Genomic DNA, 20459 nt, shown 5'->3' on the forward strand with positions numbered 1-20459 from the left:
AGCGTTTTGATATGCCTTCTGCACTATAGGGAATCTATGAGGAACCTTTGTTCCATTTGCCAAGTGCCCAGTGTCAGAGGAGGTACCTTAAGAGTTTGCTGGCTGGTAGTACAAGTGGCACAGACCATGGAAAAGTCAAACACAGCAATTGGTGATCTGTATGGCCAAGTGACCTCCCACTTCAGTATCACTACAATATTACCAAAATCATACCTATTTACATTAAGTTTGAGTATTCGTCCCAACATATATCTTAAATGCACAACTTCATTGGGGTTTACCTATAAAATCTGTAATAAATCTCAAAGACACACAGTGAAAACATTAGCATTTGAAAAAAGAAAACTAAAGCAAGTAAATTAAACAGAAACCTATTGACTAAAAGCATACAGGAGGTGGCAGTACTGCACCGTTGTACATGTGCCATTGCAGTTCAGTAATCTGCTTCCCCAAAGTCATAAACATGCAGCAACAAAAGCAACAGTTGTTAATCAAACATGCATGCAACGGGAAACAGATGTCAAAGTTAAGAGCGCAGCTGACAAGACTACTCGGAGGCAGATTTTATGTAGCTTCATTTACATTGCAGCGGTTAATCTTTGTCTAAGTGTGGTCCTCCATCAAAACAGTGCAAGTTAACTATCATGAGAAAATGGCAATTATCTGAGTCGATGACATCGGAGAATTTTCATCTCTCATGGCAGACCACTGGTTTCTTCATTTCAGATGTCAATGTTTAAATTCGACAAGCTGTTAGGCCATTTACCCTGAAGATGTAGATGGTAGCAATTTGAAGTTAAGTTTTAAAGTTTATTTATTAGTGTCACAAGTGGGCTTACGTTAACACTGCAATGAAGTTACTGTGAAAATCCCCTAGTCGCCACGCTCTGGCGCCTGTTCGGGTACACTGAGGGTGAATTTAGCACGGCCAATGCACCTAACTAGCATGTGTTTTGGACTGTGGGAGGAAACTGGAGCACCTGGAGGAAACCCACGCAGACACGGGGAGAATGTGCAAACTCCACACAGTCACCCAAGCTGGGAATTGAAACTGGGTTCCTGGTGCTGAGAGACAGCAGTGCTAACCACTGTGCCACCGTGCTGCTCTCACTGTGCTGCTCCCTACAGGCCTGCCTGGGTCCTAAAAGCATGTGAATGATTCTGGTCCTTTCTGATCAGCAAATCAATGTCACGTGACGTCTACTGCACTCTGAATGTGCAGTGATCAGCTGACTCATTACCTGAGGGTTGCTGCCATAAATGGACACAGGCCTCCACCATTTATTGCTAACACCTCCCACCCTCTTCTGTCTGTGCAGTGCTTTCTCCAACGGTTTGATGGAGAACTGATGGCGTTGTACTAAACCAAATCAGTTCTTGAGGTGATCTTGGGATCGGAATAAGCCACTAGTATGGAAGAAATCCAAATGCTTCTTTATGAAGTGAACTGTGGTCCCTAACACCACAGGAAAAAGGTACAAAAGTCTGAGGTAACGTACCAACCTATTCCTTCCCTGCTGCCATCAGACTTTTTAAATGGACCTACCATATATTAAGTTGATCTTTCCTTACATCCTAACTGTGACTATAACATTATACACTGCACTCTCTCCTTTCCGTCGCCGCTTTGTACTCTATGAATGCTATGTAGGGCAGCAAGGTGGCACAGTGGTTAGCATTGCTGTCTCACAGTGCCAGGGACCCAGGTTCGATTCCCAGCTTGGGTCACTGTCTGTATGGAGTCTGCACATTTTCCCCATGTCTGCATGGGTTTCCTCCAGTTGCTCCGGTTTCCTCCCATAGTTCAAAAGACGTGCTGGTTAAATGGATTGGCCATGCTAAATTCTCCCTCAGTATACCTGAACAGGAGCCTGAATGTGGCGACTAGGAGATTTTCACAGTAACTTCATTGCAGTGTTAATGTAAGCCGACTTATGACAAGAATAAATAAAGTTAAAACTTTAAAACTGTTTTGTCTGTATAGTGTGCAAGAAACAATACTTTTTTCACTGTATCCCAATATAGGAGACAATAATAAATCAGATCAAAATAATTAGATGCTCGCTCTGTAGATAGACACTGGCAAAAACAAAATACACAATTGTATTTCTCACTAGAATGTTTTACAGAGAGAGAAACATATCCATTGCATTTTTAAATAAAACATACATCTACCTTCATATCATCCAGGTTAGAGGGGAGGGTTCCCAGCTTCCTGCTGGATGTATTGTGCCGTGTGGCAAAAGATGATGATGATAGTGTTGGTGTGCAGTTAGCCAGAGTAGTGGATGTGGTTATGCTGCTAGTGGTTTGGTTATCATCAGATGACCTAGAAATAAAAGGCACAACAACTGATGTTAAGTAATTCTCCTGTTAACTCAGAAGTTTACTTCTGCATCACATAACCAACATTTATCATGCAATCATCCTGAAGCTGTTTCTTTGTCTTGCTGTACCTTTGGCACTATAAAAAATACACTTGTCAATTAAATACAAGTTTTCTTTAGAGAAGATGAGTGTACATTTATTTTGATGTTTTTATTGTAGAAGATAAAAAGCATGCATCTTCATTTGGCCTTAGTGACCCTGGGCTGGGGGAGGTGTCGGCTAGGAATCCCACCTCAATGTCATCTGCAGAGCAAGTAGCACAGGGTGGCCCAGTGGTTAGCACTGCTGCTTCACACGCCAGGGATCTGGGTTCAATTCCCGGCTTGGGCCACTGTCTGTGTGGAGTCTGCACGTTATTCTCCACGTCTGCATGTGTTTCCTCCAGGTGCTCCAATTTCCTCTCACAATCCAAAGATATGCTGGTTAGGTGCATTGGCCATGCTAAATTGCCCCTCAAGTGACCGAAGATCTATAGGTTACGGGGCTTAGTGGGGTAAATTACGTGGAGACTGCACATTCTCCCTGTGTCTGTGTGGGTTTCCCCTGGGTGCTCCAGTTTCCTCCCACAGTCCGAAAGTTGTGCTGGTTAGGTGCACTGGCCATGCTAAATTCTCCCTCAGTGAACCTGAACGGGTGCTGGAGTGTGGTGACGAGGAGGTTTTCACACTAACTTCATTGCAGCGTTAATGTAAACCTACTTGTGACACTAATAAGTAAACTTTAAATATATGGGGATAGTGGGGGTGGGGCAAGCCTGGTTAAGACACTCTTTGGAGATTTGATGCAGACTCAATGGGCTGAATGGCCTTGTTCTGCACATTCGGGATTCTATGATTCCTGTTGCTGGAGTTCACATGTGGAAAATGAGCAAGAACTGGGATTGGGGTCTGGCTGTTACACCTTTCACAACTGCAGCTCTCTAAACTTACACATATATAAAAAGTAGTCACTCGGGCAACGTAGCAGAGAATCTGTTGCAGTCTGCGCAACTATAATCTAACAACTGTCTGTCCAGTCAATATAACTACAGCCCAGTAAAAATCAGCACTGTCGTTAGACAAAAGGTGAAAGTGGAAAAAAGAACTTTGGGCCGCAAGGTGTCAAGAAGTGCTCGTCAGACCGACACATCTTCTTGGGAGCTGAGGGCAGTCATGTGCTAAAGTATATTATAACAATGTTCAGCGGCAATCAAAAAGAAACATGCAATTGCTTTCTTCTGGAAACAAAACCTGATTTCTGCAGATTCAACTTCAGGATGCAAAGCAGGGTTCTTGTTTATCTTGGCTCAATGGGAGCAAAAACATTGGGAGCCAAGTATAAACTCCAAAGTGAACAGGAAAAACATGCAGGGGTTAGATGCTGCAGGAACAAGGCAAGGCCAAAACTGTACAGAGATTTGAAAGGGAATCACCTGGGTGGTGCTACGTACTTTGGTGGTGCTGGGAGAATGGCCGGATAGTTGTAGTGTTGCTGTTGCTGACTCAGAATCTGCAGCTGCAGGAAAAGCTGCTGTTGCTGTAGGAGGCGGGAATAGTTTGTGTCCATGGGAAGTTCGATTTTCTCATGCTTTTTGTCTGGCGGAACGTACTGGTGGTACTTCAGCTGCTTGACTCTGGGTTTCAGATCCTTGCTTTTCTTGCTCCGATTCTTATCATTTGCACTTTTGGGTTGGCTTTGCTGGTGTGAAAATGATTCCAAATTAGTGCATAAGCATTCACAAACAAATCTTGATCTTAACTCTCATATATACTTATCACAATAACAGCTCCTGAGAATCACAGAATTGTTACAGCGCAGGACACAGTGTGTCTGGACATTGGACTCTGCACATTCTTCCATTTCAGTTAACAGTCTAATTCTTGTTTGAATGCCTCGATTGAACCTGGCTCCACCACACACTCAGGCACTGCATTCTAAACCTTAAGGACATAAGAAATAGGAGCAGGAGTAGGCTATTCAGCCCTTTGAGCTCACTCCACCATACTTCCAACATCATTCTCCTGCACTTGAATGTTTATAATATGTAGAAATCTATATTGATCAGAATGGTGTTGGAGTGAACACACTGAGTCTCCACAGCCCTCTGAGGCAGAGAATTCCACCATCCTTTGAGTGAGGAAATTTCTCCTCATCTCAGTCAAAAATGGCCTGCCCCTTATTCTGAGGCTGTGCCCCGGGTTCTAGAATCAACAGCCAGGGGAAACATCCTTCCTGCATCGACCCTGTTGAGCCCTGTAAGAATTTTGTTTGTTTGAATGAGGTCCAGTCTATTTAATCTTTCCCCAGAGGACAATCTCTCCGTCCCAGGAATTAATTTATGAACCTTCACTGCATTCCATCTGTGGGAAGTACATTTTTCCTTAGGTAAGACAACTCAAACTCTCTTGTAATAAAGGCCAACAATGCCATTTGCTTCCTTAATGCTTGCTTGTGTCTGCACGTTCGCTTTCAGTGATTCATGAACAAGGACATTCGGGTCCTTTTGAAGTTCAGCACTTCCCAACCTCTCACCGTTTAAGTGATTCTGTGCATTTTTGTTCCTCCTACCAAAGAGGATAACCTCACATTTCTCTATATTGTGTTACATCTGTCAGAGTTTTGCCTATTCACTCAACCTCCCCAAATCCCCTGAGGCATCTTTACTTCCTCCTCACAACTCACACTTTCACCTAGTTTCGGCTCATTTGCAAACTTGAAAGTATTACATTTAATCCCCACATCCAAATCACTGATACAGTTTGTGAATAGCTGGGGCTAAAGCACCAATCCTTATGGTCCTCCACCCAGTCACAGCCTACCAACCTGAAAATGATCTATTTATTCCTACTCTCTGTTTTCTATTCTCAATCCAAGCCAATACATCAGTTCCAGTCCCATGTCCTCCACGTCCTCTAACTAACCTTGAGCTGGACCTTGTCAGAAGCTTTCTGAAAATCTAAATACATCACATCTACTGGCTCTCCTTGATCTATGTAAATAGTTATGTATTGTTAGCCTGTTTAACTTGTATGTTATGCAATGGTCTGTACATAACTTCCTATTGCGCACGCTGTTACATCTCATGCCACTGGAAGTTCCAACTAAACAGGGAGGATACAGACTAAATGACCACGTGACGACAAGGCTACATAAGAGGTGGTGTGTCAGGAGCACATGAGCGCAGGCAGAGTAGAAGTATGAAATAGCTGTTAAGCTACTTATAACTCTGCTACAAGTCCTTCTTGCTTGTGATTCAGGAACCCAACACATTTACAGGACTATTACTATCTTTTTCATGAAAATTATCAATAACACAATTTCACTCCCATTGTGTGACAGTAGGAATGCCATTCATTAAAAATGCTGGCCTCAAAGAACAGTTCAGCACAGGAATAGGCCTTTCGATCCAACAAATTCTGTGCTGACACAGATGTCTCTCTAATCTAATATTTTCTTGCCTCTAGGTGGTCCATATCCCTCTATTCGCTGCCTATTCATGTGTCTATCCGGATAGCTCTTGAACGTTGTTATAAAATCTGTTTCCACACCTCCTCCGGCAGCGCGGTCTAGGCATTCACCATCCTCTGTGTGAAAATCTTGCCCCTTGCATCTCTTTTAAACTTTTCCTCTCTCACTTTCAACCTTTTCAAGCTGAGCATTCATGTACAAGATACACACTCAAAAGCAGGATTCCTATGTTTAGAAAAATGCAGTGTTTTTTTTTTAGCTCACCAATTATTATTTTAATTATATAATTGGATAACTGAAAATGATCAAAGGTTGATATTTTGAGATATATACAGGCACTCCTGCTAGCTGTGAATATTTGAAAACACGTACCAGAACTGTACATAATTGAGCAGGAAATGAAGTGTGTCATGTTTTTTCAAGTATGCTGTCCCTAAAATCATGCTATAGAAATGAGGTCACTGGTTGTGCTAGTTTTCCCATCTATTGGTGTTTAAGGATGTGCTGTCATACCCATGTGGTAGCTATTACAGATACGTGGTTGAGGGAGGGACAGGATTGTCGGCTCAACATTCCAGGATATAGAATCTTTCGGAAAGACAGGGGAGGGGGTAAAAGAGGAGGAGGCGTTACATTATTAGTTAAGGAGTCTATTACAGCAGTAAGGAGAGGTGATATCTTGGAGGGGGCATCGAGAGAAGCCTTGTGGGTAGAGCTTAGGAATAAAAAAGGGGTGGCCACATTGTTAGGGGTTTATTACAGATCCCAAGATAGTCAGTGGGAAATTGTGGAACAAATTTTGATGGGTGGCACGGTGGCTAGTACTGCTGCCTCACAGCTCCAGGGATCTGGATTCAATTCCACCTTCGGTGGATGCCAGTGTGGAGTTTGCACATTCTCCCCGTGATCGCGTGGGTTTCCTCCGGGAGCTCGGGTTTCCTCCCGCAGCCTAAAGGTGTGCAGCTTAAGTGGATTGGCCATGCCAAATTGCCCCTTAGTGTCTCAAAATGGGGGAATTAGCTATGGTAAATGCATGGGGTTACAGGGAGGGGGCCTGGGTAAGATACTCTGTCAGTGAGTCATTGAAAATTCCATGGACCAAATGGCTTCTGCGCTGTAAGGCTTGTATGATACTTCTCTGAAATCTTCAAAGTGCAGCAGATTACTAATATGTCAGTCCTCCAACTGGAGAGAGACTGCTTCCAAGAAATGGTATTATATCTATTATTGTGTGTCAGTCTAACTGCAGCTGGCACTTATAAACTGCTTTTGTTACACTATCTACTGTACCACTGCTTCCTTTTCTTGTGATCGAAATAATTCACTGGACAGAAAGGGGAAAAAAAAACGCAACTCCAGAACATTAAAGGCAAGTGTCACACTCCCTACAGCAACGTGCATTCACATAGCATCTTTGCTGCAGTAAATCACCTTAAAGAGCATCACAGAGATGAGCCAGGAAGGGGATGATGTACAGGTGTGCCTGAGGCAAGTGGGAGCTCTGTAAGCTCTGCGTAGCAGAGCAACCAGTCAGCATACCTTAGAAATCCAAACGCAAATGAAGCAGGTACTGGTTAGTAGAGAAAATACACAAATGACGCAGGTACTATTTAATAGAGAAAATACACGTGTTCGCATGTACCAAAGGAACTTACTTTAATTAGGGTTGGACCAGGTTTTGCTGAGACGGTTGTATTTGTAGACAGCGTACTGCTTACTGAACGTATACCTTGCTGGTCTGGTAAAGGGGCAGGTTTCAGGAAGTCAGGCATTGGCTGTGGGTGGTACTAGAACAAAAGGGAAGACCAGAAGTCAAATTCACCAATTTGAGAGAGAAAGAAAGAAATTTGTATGAACCAAGAGCAACTGTGAGCCAATTAAAAATTACTCCAGGTAGTAATAAAGAAACAGCAAGTTAGAATAACTTTTCATTTTAACTTTATGGTTTACAAGTCATTTTGGAAAAGGAGCCTTCTTTTAAATGACAGTAAAATAAAATCACCCTCAAAATTCAGCAGCTTGTCCCATGAAAATTCTTATGTAGATTTGCATCTTTAAAATGCATTTTGTGATTTGACACCAGTACAAAGCTCCACATAGCATCCTACAATGCAGAAGGAGGCCATTCAGCCCAGCACGTCTGCACCAACCACAATCCCGCCCAGGCCCTATCCCCATAACCCCATGCATTTATCATAGCTAGACCCACTGACACTAAGGAGCAATTTAGCGTGGCCAATCCACCTAACCCACACATCTTTGGACTGTGGGAGGAAACTGGAGCATCCTGAGGAAATCCATGCAGACACAGGAAGAATGTGCAGACTCCACACAGACAGTGACCCAAGCTGGGAATTGAACCTGGGACCCTGGCGCTGTGTGGCAGCAGTGCTAACCACTGTGCCACCATGCCACCCACATCATCCCTTGTTTTCTCATTCTTCTGTTGTTCAAAACGAACATTTTTTTTCACATTCTGTCCCATCTTCCAAGGACTTACATTTCAAAAGAGATTGACAAGAGACAATTTTGAGCTTTGATTAAAACTTTCAGACAGTACATTTCAAAATAATTCTAATTTCTGCAGCCTTTTTGTTAAATTTTAAATTAACTTTTCACCCGGATGAAAGTGTTCTAAAAACAGAACACGTGTACTACGTTACATTTTGCTTTCAATTAAAAACAATTCTAAATATTCCTCCGTAACAACCCAGGATCAGTGCCCTCCCAGACTGAAGACCAACAGTTCGGTTTCGGGAGACAACAGGGGTGGGTCTTTCCAGCCCCGCTCGCCCCAAAACCAGAAAATCCCGCCCGAGGTCAACAGATCGTTGCATGGTTCGCTCCCCACTCGCTACGATTCCTGTAGTGGGCGGGATGGGAAAATTCCTCCTCCCCAGGTAACAATCCTTTGCCTCTTAAGTTTGTAAATTTAATCAATCAACTAAATCCAATTCAGTCCAGCAAATTAGTCAGTATTCCTGAACCAAGTAATGGAAATCTCAGAATCGATGAGTAACCAATCTAACAGCACCCAACTTCCTCATTTATATCAAGCCACAAAGTGATGTTTTGTGAGCAACAATTACTAATATTGGCATTTTTAACTTCTTTGGAAGCCTCCTCCCTCTCCCAGTGTGTCCTGGCCTCTCCAGGGCTACACCCTGACAGGAAACGACAAGTCTGCAAGCAGCGTAGCTGGTGGCAGCTCCGAGTGAATCATCAGGAGCTGCATGAAAGTTGCCCCCGGAAATTCCAGCGTCCGACTCCCCTTTACTGGGATTATCCAAGATCAGGAACACTGGATTAAACCTGCATCCCACCAATTTATGACACAGCATGCTGGTATTCCTGAGTACTTACAATTACTGCCCATCATGGGACCTGCAATTTAACTTATGCCCGGTCACAGGTTATACTTCCCCACGGTGTTTAATGACACCAGGAACATGTTAACAAGGGTGGAAAACATGTAATTGTGCAGATCTATGCAATTTATCAAGACGCTCTTAAACCTCAGGTGGAACTTTATATTTTGGCACTGGGGGTATATTAGCCCTCCAGCTGAGTGTCTATTACTTTGGAAGTAGCAGATTTATTGTGAGGGAATAAAACCAGCTCATATAAAAAGGACAAAAAGTGTAGATCTCCGGTGCTGCAGCTGCCAATTGCACCTACTACTCCTTAAACAAAAAGACTTAAAATCATTATGGAATCAGATGCCCGCACTACCTTAGATCTGGCAACTGGAAAGACTGAACTAATACAAAACAGATGATAGGACGTCAGGCAAAAAAAACACTTCTGAGATTTGAAGCACTCCTTTAATCATGGCTACAATTCAGAAACCTATGGTTTTACATTACTGGTCACTAAATTTCTGAACAGGTCTTAATTACATGCAGATTACAATGTGTTTTTTATTTCCCAGCAGATTTGGCAATTCTCCATCGTTCAAAGCAGAAGCTCGGTAGAAATTCAGTTTTCAATGCATTTTATTGCATTAATCAGACAATTTTAAACAAAATGTATTCTGCGATGGAAAACTTTTCATAAGTTGCAAAACATCTTCCACTGTTAACAACTCTGCACTACATTAATAAATGCTGATGCTCTGAGTTTGTCTTGTCCACAATATAGGACCGATTTCAGTGCGCTGGAAGGAGAACCAGATTAAGGATTTTCGGCCCGTGCTTACCACAAAGTCAGGAGTCTCTCTGCACTTTTGTACAATCACCCACAATCCATTAAAGCGCAAACATATAATAAAACACATCAAGTACAGAAGCCATAGGATGCCCAGACACTGCATTAATAATCAAGTAAACCATATCACAATAAAACAAAGTGATCCAGCAGCTGTATGCAGCTAGTCCATATTACGGTTTCCTTCATTGGGGGCACTATGTTTGATAGGGGTCACCGGCTAGAAGTCATGCTGCTCATTACTCAGCCCCTGGCTGGAAATAACAAGTGGATGAACACGAGCTTACAGGCACACTTGCTCAAAAATTGGAATGAAGTAAAAGCGAGATTCACATTTCTTCTTTGTAATCCTGCTGAAAGAGCGGTAGCCTGGATAGGGCGTGAGCTTCAGAAGCCCAAGGAAAACACTGGTCTTGCACTAGAAATGAAAGCTATGGGAGACTTCTATGCCTTCTTTCGTTTATGAGCCTTTGTGGACAATGACTTGGATTTTATCAATAACCACCCCATGTAGGCTTCAACTTTTTGCACACTGTTTTCAATATAAAAGGTACTGAAAATGCCTTGCTGAATATGTGTAACTGAGTTTTTAAACAGCGTACTTGGTGATAATTCCTCACGAGTGACCTCTCTGACCCTGAAAGTTTAATTTTAGCAGTCTGGAGCATTATTGTCTTCTATTCAAACTTCGTGACTTACAAATTAATGAAAATTACTCTGTTAACTATAGTTGAGCTTTTACATTAATATTATGTGCATGTCCCAATCTTCATTTCAATCTCTGTAAAATGATTAAAAAGACAAAGGAGTTCAGTGCTTTTTACTTCCCAATTTGCTGACTGTGTGAACTCTCAATCTGATTGCTCAGGCTGCCTGATGACTTCATTTTCCAGGATGCCGGATATTATAGAATCCTAGAATTCCTGCCGTGCAGGAGGCGGCCACTTGGCCCATCGAGTCTGTACCAACAACAATCCCACCCAGGCCCTATCCCTACAGCCCCACCACATATTTACTGTGCTAATTCTCTAGATACCAAGAGGCAATTTAGCACGGCCAATCCATCTAATCAATACATCTTTGGAGTGTGGGAGGAAACCGGAGCACCCGGATGAAACCCATGCAGATACGGGGAGGAAGTGCAAACTCCACACAGACAGTGACCCAAGAATGGAATTGAACCCGGGTCCCTGCGCTGTGAGGCAGCAGTGCTAACCACTGCGCCACTGTGCTGCCAATCTCATTCAGCTGGCATCATTTTGAAAGTGATGCCATCAGAGGAGAAATAAATAATAGAGCTCACCAGACCTCTATGGAAAGCTCTCGTTCAGGTGAGTGGTGAGCACAGTTCCTTCTCTGCTGGCTGCAAAATCCAGGCCAATGCTGGCAATCACTTGGAAGCAAAAAGAATAGTTACACAAAACGCTCGTCTATTATATAGATTTCATACCGATGAGAGCGGGCGAATCCATGTGAACAAATATAATCCGACTGCTATTCATGATGGTCATTATAAGGATTTGTTAGGGCCCTGCACCAGAACCCCGAGTATATTATGAAGCCAGACCAGACCCCAACTATTTTTCTATTTTGGCATAAGTGTGAGGAAAGGATCCTTCCACTCAAAAGATGTGCCGTTAAGTGCTTTGCCTTGCTAAGTCGCCCTTAGTGTCCCAAATTCTTTTAGATTAGGGGCTATGGGGATTGGGCGGACGATGGTTCGATGCTGAGTCAGTGTAGACTTTATGGGCTGAATGGCCTCTTTCTACACTAGGGAATCCATGAATGATTCCACTGACAAATTAGGGATCTTTTATAGAAAAACAAACTATATTTAATAACACATGAAATTTAAATATAGAATCATAGACTCCTATAGTGCAGAAGGAGCCATTTGGCCCATTGAGTCTGCATCGACCACCATCCTACCCAGGCCCTATCCCATAACCCCATGCATCTACCCTAGCTAGGCCCCCGACACTAAGAGACAATTTAGCATGGCCAATCCACCAACTGTGGGAGGAAACTGGAGCACCCAGAGGAAACCCATGCAGATACTGGGAGAATGTGCAAGCTCCACACAATCAGTGACCCAAGTCAGGAATCAATCCCTGGTGCTGTGAGGTAGCAGTGCCAACCCCTGTACCATTAAATATAACACGCTATATTTAAGTGTAACTATTTATACGTTTATAATGTAAATATGAAGCAGCTTAACTGTTAATAGTTGAACATTTAAAATTGTAAGAAAGCAATTTATCACGGTTTCGGTTTCAAATAAACAACATTCCTCTTAGAGAAGTAAATGCTACTTTAAATACAATTAGCAACCACAAATATACTTGCTATAAATTGTGTTAACAATCTTGAAACCTTCAGGGAGAAAATGAGTTTGAGCAGTTTGCAGACCTCCTTTAAAAAACTGATTCATGGGACACGTGCATCATTGCCCATTATTGCCCACCCCTAGTTGCCCTTGAAGGGCAATTGAGAGTCAACCACATTGCTGTGGCTCTGGCGTCACATGTAGGCTAGACTAGTTAGGATGGCAGATTTTCTTTCCTAAAGGGCATTAGTGATCTAGAAGAGTTTTTTCGACAATCGACAATGGTTTCATAGTCATCAGTAAATTCTTAATTCCAGATTTTTTTTTTATTTAATTCAAATCCCACCATCTGCCATGGCAGGATTCGAACCCGGGTCACCAAAACATTAGCTGAGTTTTTAGATTAATAGTCCATTGATCACCAACTGCCCATTAGTCCATCCCCATCTCACCCTAGGCCACACCTCCCATTTCCCTCCATCTTCAGTAGACTCCGAGCTAGAACAGCAACTCAAACTGCAGACGCCTTTTATACTCTGCTACAGATCCAGTTTATCACATGACCCTGTCAATCCACTTTAATCAATCAAAAATCCCAGGAGAACTTCTTGTGCAAACAAAAATCTATCCGAGTAACAAATCTCGACATAGCCAGCATTAAGAGGAAAAGTTTGGTATTGCCTGATAGAATTAAAGTTATGTTCACTTTATGACAGGAAAAAGAAAGTGCATTTTTAAAATATACAGTAAATCCTGTTTAGATTGTGACTGTAACAGCAATACTGAAGCTTGCCTGGCCAGTGTCGCGAGGGGTGGCCATTTTGTAAAACTGGATAGCCGGAAAAGAAGTTTGTAAACCACTGCCTTAAGGCAGCAAGACAGTTGGATAAGGTGGTTAAGAAGGCAGATGGTATACTTGCCTTTATTAGCCAAGGAGTAAAGTTTAAAAGCAGGGAGGTTATGTTGGAACTATCTAAAACATTGATTAGGCCACTGCCAGAGTATTATGTGCAGTTCTGGAATTCACATTATAAGAGGGATGTGCTAGGTTGGAAAGGGGGTAGAGGAGATTTACCGAGATGTTGCCTGGGCTGGAGAATTTTAGTTATGAAGAGAGGTTGGATAGACTGGGGTTGTTTTCCTTGGAGCAGAGGAGACAGAGGAGGGACATGAATGAGATGTATAAGATTATGAGGGGCACAGATAGACAGGTAGAAACCTTTCCCCTTGGTGGAGGAATCAATGACCAGGATCCAGAGATTTAAGATGAGCAGGAGGTTTGCAGGACATGTGGGAGAGAGTCTGGAACTCACTGACCTGAAAGGTGCTGGAAGCAGAGACGCTCATAATATTTAGGATTTAGATGTGCTTTGGCAGTGCCAAGGCATACAAGGCTATGGACCAAATGCTGGAAAATGGGATTGGAATGTTGGGTGGTTTGTCTTTGACCGGCACCAACGCGATGGGCTGAAGGGCCTTTATCTGTGCCGTGAACCTCTGACTATCGGGATTGACTTCAATCATACCTCCCCCTCCACTTTGCTGCTGATGAAAGTTTGGATCAGCAGAGGTTTCAGAACAGTTAGAAAGCGCTGACCAATTTTAATATAAAGATCAAATTTAGGGGATTAGAATAATTGATTAACAAGATGCGCACTAGCAAGTAACCACAGCTGTTTGGGCCCGAGATAAACAGAGCACTTCAGACATTTTAGAGACATCTCATAAACTGACATTAGAGTTAGTGAATAGTGGTTATTGCTTTTTGGCTGAGGCAAGCAACTGCCCTTTCTAAAGGCTCGAAGTTTCAAGTGGTAAAGGTTGTATTTTAAAAATTTGTACGGTGGCAGCATTCCCAAGGTCTAGCACTTGCAGTTGACACACTAAATGTTATGTGACAGAACATTACACAATAAGTCTCTTTAGAAATGGTTGAAATGGAACCATGCAGGACGGCAGGCGGGGTAGGGGAAAGCTGTTTAAAAGGATGCTGCAGAGAAAAAAAACTAAAACCACTTGAAAAAAAAAATTTGAACTGGTAAAAGAATGATTAGATTAATTTTAGGAATGTTCTGAAAGTTAATGATAGCCAGCTGCCTTCAAGAATGAGAATAATGTGAATTATGTAAGGAAGGAAGCCATAGCCGTTTAGGTTTGATGATGGGCAAACTGTTCTTAATCCTGCTGTGTACCCAGGGAGTGAAGAAACTGAACATTGTGAAGTATTAATCATATTGGTAATGGTGACACCCACCAACAAGCAGGTCTTGTGCAGCTAAGGTAATACATGCCAGGAAAGACAAAAACAGAACCTGCAATTGTATAGGGCACTGGTGAGGCCACACCTGGAGTACTGCTTGCAGTATTGGTGTCTTTATCTGAGGAAGAATGTCTTTGCTATAGAGGGAGAGAGGGCACAGCCTCAGGCTAAAGGATGATCCTTTAGAACAGAGATAAGGAGGAATTTCTTCAGCCAGAGAGTGGTGAATCTGTGGAACTCTTTGCCTCAGAAGGCTGTGGAGGCCTGATAACTGAGTGTCTTTAAGACAGAGATAGATAGGTTCTTAATTAATAAGGGAATCAGGGGTTATGGGGAAAAGACAGGAGAATGGGGATGAGAAAAATATCAGCCATGATTGAATGGCAGAGCAGACTCGATGGGCCGAGTGGCCTAATCCTGCTCCTATGTCTTACGGACTACAGCGAAGCTTTATCAGGCTAATTCCTGGAATGGCACGTCTGTCATATGAGGACAGACAAAGTTGGTTAGGATTGTATTCATTGGAATTTAGAAGAGTGAGGGGGGAAATCTCATTGAATATTATAAAATTCTAATAGGATTAGACAGGGTAGATTCAGAAAGAATGTTCCCGATGGTGGGGGAGTCCAGAAGTAGGGGTCATAATTTGAGGATAAGGGGTAAATCTTTTAGAAGTGAAGTGAGGAGAAATTTCTTCACTCAGCGTGGTGAGGACAATAATTTCAGATTGCTAATCTATTTTTTCCAGATAGCAATTGTTAGTGATGCTTTTACTGTTCCCATTTACACCTCGTCCTGACCAACCTTCTGTTTCTTTCTATGTCTCATTACCATTTCCTGGTGCCCTTTGGCATTTCATTTCTCAAGGCTCCCACGCTATCCCTTTCGTTCTTTCACTCCACCCCATTTTGTACTTGCTTAAAACCTATTACACCCCTAACTTTCTGCAGTTCTAATGAAATGCCATCGGCCTGAAACTAACTCGGTTTCTCCTCCCACAGATGCACTCTGACCTGCTGGGTAATTAACAGTATTTTCTGTTTTATGTCAGTACCCAGCATCTGCAGTAACTTGCATTTTATTTTTGTGTCATTAAGACCAGACACAAAATTATCAGGACTTTCCTGCCTTCAGTCTTAGTAAATCTCAAAAACGTTACTTCTCTGTCACAGTGAAGACCCAGATATCAGGTGCCTATTGGCAATGCAAGATCAGCTTCTGTGAAGAGAAAGGCATCTCTATTTAAACCACAGCTGTTTAAAAGTAAGATCTAACACAAAGACAGCATTTTCCTATTGCAACTCTTGTCATTTTTATGTTGTGACTGCGAACCCATCTCCTCAAGTCCCAATGAGGCGCTGGTTCAGTCTCACAACACTCACCTGAATAATGGTGTTGGGTACAGGTGATGATGAGGAGGATGATGACTCAGTCACTTTGGCTTCTCCTGGAGAAGGAGTTGAGCTTTGTGATTCTTGGCTCCCGGGCTGCTCTGGAGACAAGGCATCACTGCTGTCTTCATCAAATGAGAACGTGTCTAAGGTTTTGGGGTAATGGACCTGGCCAACTACAAAAAGAAGTACACGTCAGTACAATGTCTGTGCAACATGCTTCTTGCAATGAATCTGAGAAAGCAGGAAATGCTTGTCATTTTACTAGCTGCATAAATTTTTGAAGAAGTACATTCCAGTGCAAAAACACTAAGATAATTTTGTTTATCCACAACTATCTCAAAACTGTTGCAGAAATGATCAATTTTGCCCAACTACTGTTATCTTGCTTTGCATCTGATTGCAACAGTGAAGCAAATATCTCTCCCCAGACCCCATCCAACTGGCTAATAAATGATAAAATGCTGGAAAATCTCAGCAAGTCTGACAGCATCTGCAGAGAATGAGAGAATAGAGCCAACATTTCAAGTCTGGATGACCCTACGCCAGGGCACAGTGACTCTTATTGAATATGTGCATGTGTAGATCTTCCGAGAGAAGATGATCACACTTGGCTGTGCTGTTCTTCAATGGATGAACAGACTGACACTATTTACCAAATAGTTATGCTGTGACCTTATGTTTGAAAATGGACACTTGGATGAGACTCCCGAGGGACACAGGGGTCATTGTCTTCAGAGTGGCAGGTGGGGTGTGGGACAATTGGGATAACTGCGCAGTCTATCTCAAAACTGAATGAACTTCAGAAAATTAAGACTTGGGATAAATCCAATGGGGAGGCAGCGGTAGAATGATACTGTCACTGGACTAGTAATCCAGAGATTCGGGGACCTGGGTTCAAATCCCACCATGGCAGATGGCGACATCTGAATCCAATAAATATCTGGAATGATGATCATGAAAACATTGTTGAATATTGTAAAAGCCCATCTGTTTACAGACTGGAGGAAGGAAATCAGCCGTCCTTACCCAGTCTAGCTGACATGTGACACAGCAAAGTAGTTGGCTCTTAACTGCCCTCTGAAATGGCAAGCCACTCAGCAGATAAACAATTAGGCATGGGCAATAAATGTTGGCCAGCTGGCAATGCCACATCGCATGGATGAATAAAAAAATACTACATATGCATCATTTTGTTATCTAAAGGGGCAGCATAGTGGCACAGTGGTTAACACTGCTGTCTCAGAACATCAGGGACACAGGTTCGATTCCCGGCTTGGGTCACTGTCTGCGTGGAATTTGCACATTCTCCCCATGTCTACATGGGTTTCCTCCGGGTGCTCCAGTTTCCTCCCACAGTCTGAAAGATGTGCTGGTTAGATGTATTGACCTGGAGTGTGTCTACTAAGGGAATTTCACAGTAACTTCATTGCAGTGTTAATGTGAGCCTTACTTGTGACTAATAAACAAACTTTTTTTGGGTCAATTTAGGTTAATTTTGCTATCATTTTGCTAGAAAGATTTGGAAAACCTTTGTACAATCTTTGGTATATGGGAATTAATCTTGAACTGTTGATGCTTTAAGGGCCAGTTCTCAAAGTGCCATAATTTCATTGACCAGGTTTTGTTAGTGTACACAACATTCTTATATTAAAATCATGAGTGAATGTTACATATTTACTTATGCTAACCGGATTTTATCATTGCTATTTTACATTAAGTCAAGAATTGTAAAATTTGAATCAGATGTAAACACTCCAAATTCAACTGACATTATAACTACACACATTTACACAGTTAAGTAGTTTTGCCAACCGTCATATAAAATAGACTGAAGTAGCTGATTTTGATGAACAGTGAAGTTATACTAAATTCAAAAACAAGTCAATACATTGTGCATATGCAGCATCATACATTTAGACAAAATTGGTTTCCTATTTTCAAGTATTTTACAGTTTTTTTTAAAGGGGAGTGGGGGGGGTGATATATTAATGCGGATAGAGAATTGATTCAAAGACAGGAAGCAGAGTAAGAATAAATGGGACATCTTCAAGTTGTCGGGCTTTGTCTATCATAGAATCCCACAGTGCAGAAAGAGGCCCATCGAGTCTGCACTGACCCACAATCCCACCCAGGCCCCATCCCCATATCCCGACATATTTCATCCACTAATCCCTCTAACCTAAGCATCTCAGGACACTAAGGGGCAATTTCAGCATGGCCAATCAACCTAACCCACACATCTTTTGACTGTGGGAGGAAACCCATGCAGACACGAGGAGAATGTACAAACTCCACACAGTGACCCGAGTCTAGTGGAGTGCCACAAGAATCAGAACTGGTGCCTCAGTTATTTACAATCAACATTGATGACTTTGATGAAGAGAGAGTAATTCAATCCAAGTTTGCTGATGGTACATTGTTAGGTGGGAAGTAAGCTGGAAGGAGGGCACAGACAGGCTGCAAACAGATATAGTCAGATTATTCTGGGATTGTCCTCCCTGGAAAGACAGAGGCTGAGGGGTGATCTGACAGAAGTTTATAAAACTATGAGGGGTACGGATAGAGTGAGCAGTTGGAAGCTTTTTCCCAGGGTAGAAATGACAATTACAGAGGCGCATAAGTTTAAGATAAGCGGTATAGAAGACAGGAAGGTGACAAGCCTCCCTCTGTACTGGGAGTGAAACTACAGTGAAGGGACACAAGAGGGAACAACGGGATAAAACAAGATGTTAGAGGCTGCCAGAGACTTTCCTTGACCCTGGGAACTCTCAGTGATAGCAGTTTCCATGCGAGACTGCAGTCATGGGCAAACCAGTGCCTACCATTGGCCACAGGATTCATTTAAGCCAAATAAACATCAGATGTAATCTAAACGTAAAGCTGCTGAGACCTCCCACTATGTGCTCGCTTCCTGTTAGCTGATAGTGCAGAGACCCCAGTGCCTTTGGGAAAAATTAAACTTTTGGGGAAAATTACTCTTAATGACCTCTTCAACTACCTTAATCAGCTTCCTGCTGTTCCGTGAAATCTGCTCTGGGAAAATCACCAGGAGGCAGAGCTCTGAGAGCTGACCAGCCACATTTATTTGTACAATTTTACCAGCATCCACCTCTGCCTGCTGACAGGCACTGGGAAAATTCTTTCCACTTTTTGAAATTCATTTTCATCTCAATATCTAGATCTCCAGGCAGGCAGGGAGCGGGGTCCCCAAGTAGGACTTAGCCAAGGCTAACGTCTGAATGGGGTGGGGTGGTCCATCATGCGAATGGTTTAATGGGGGGGGCGGGGTGGTGGTGGTGGAGGAGGAGGATGGGGTGAAGAGGGGAGACTCGGGTTTAATTCCTGGCCTCAGGTCACTGTCCGTGTGGAGTTTGCACGTTCTCCTCATGTCTGTGTGGGTTTTCTCTGGGTGCTCCGGCTTCCTCCCACAGTCCAAAGATATGCGGGTTAGGTTGATTGGCTATTTTAAATTTCCCCTTAGTGTCAGGGGGATTAGCTGGGGTAAATGCATGAGGTTATGGGAATAGGGCCTGGGTGGGATTGTGGTCAGTGCAGATTTGATAGGCCGAATGGATTCTGTGGTTCGATGGATCAGCTAAAGTCAGGAATGCAGTGCGTTGGGGTGGAGCTGGAGGCAGTTTTGGGTTGGGGCAAATTTTTCTGATTTCAATGATGCCCCACTACCTCTCTTTCCCTCCCATCACCCAACCCAAACTTGCCCCTTTTTTTTTTAGGTATCAGCCACAAATGCCTTTAAACTGCCTTTCATCTGGCATCTCACTGTAACTGACATTGCCAACGTTACCAACTCCATATGGTGCAGGACGTTAACAACATAGGACTGTGTTCCAGAAATCAACTTAGAGGTTAATTTTTCAGCATTATATGCTGTTCTGGGTGAGTGACAAATGACAAGCGGGAACAGCCCCTCTCTGCTTTTAGGTTATTTCTGGCTAGAAGTTTCACTTTATAATTAGTAACATGACTGTAGGAAAGTTTTTCCAGCAGCATGTCAGCAGGAGTTGTCTTTATTTAAATATATCGCAGCTGACCCACATTGATTGCTGTCATAAACCCTGTAAGCTCCACATTGAAAAACAACCCATCTAATTCCACTGCACGGATGGTCAACAATCCTGGTATTCTTCATAGGTAATGGGTAAATGTGGCCAAATGTGAGTTCCGCACAGGCAATCAGAATGGCTATGTTGATTCAATTCCTGTGAAATATATTACAACCTGCCTTGTGCACCAGGCAAACATGTTACTTCCTTTGCACAGTGCCAACGATTTTAAGAATTATGCACACATGTCGATACCAGTACTGGAAGGAGACAGAGAATCTGGTAAACTGATGCGACAATAATGTCTTCCCGAATGTCAACAAAACAAAAGAGATAATCATCAACTTCAGGAAGTGTAGCGGAGGGCATGCCCT

The 20459-nt window shown here is 42.8% G+C and overlaps 1 protein-coding gene across 5 annotated transcripts in view; it reads right to left on the minus strand.

Moving 5' to 3' along the window:
- The window catches only part of mrtfba (myocardin related transcription factor Ba), a 290456-nt gene that overhangs the window by 21284 nt on the left and 248713 nt on the right, over positions 1–20459 (minus strand). For 4 of the 5 annotated variants that reach the window (XM_080207002.1, XM_080206999.1, XM_080207001.1 and 1 more), the window contains 4 exons: positions 16010–16194; positions 7491–7622; positions 3800–4065; positions 2176–2329 (listed from right to left, as the gene is read on the minus strand). In XM_080207002.1, coding sequence (XP_080063128.1) covers positions 2176–2329; positions 3800–4065; positions 7491–7622; positions 16010–16194 — 737 coding nt within the window. The remainder of the gene's footprint in view (positions 1–2175; positions 2330–3799; positions 4066–7490; positions 7623–16009; positions 16195–20459) is intronic. The other variant, XM_080207003.1, reaches the window with a different exon arrangement.

The sequence above is a fragment of the Carcharhinus amblyrhynchos genome, chromosome 18 (assembly GCF_965287045.1).
Source record: "Carcharhinus amblyrhynchos chromosome 18, sCarAmb.v2.hapA, whole genome shotgun sequence".
NCBI lineage: Eukaryota > Metazoa > Chordata > Chondrichthyes > Carcharhiniformes > Carcharhinidae > Carcharhinus > Carcharhinus amblyrhynchos.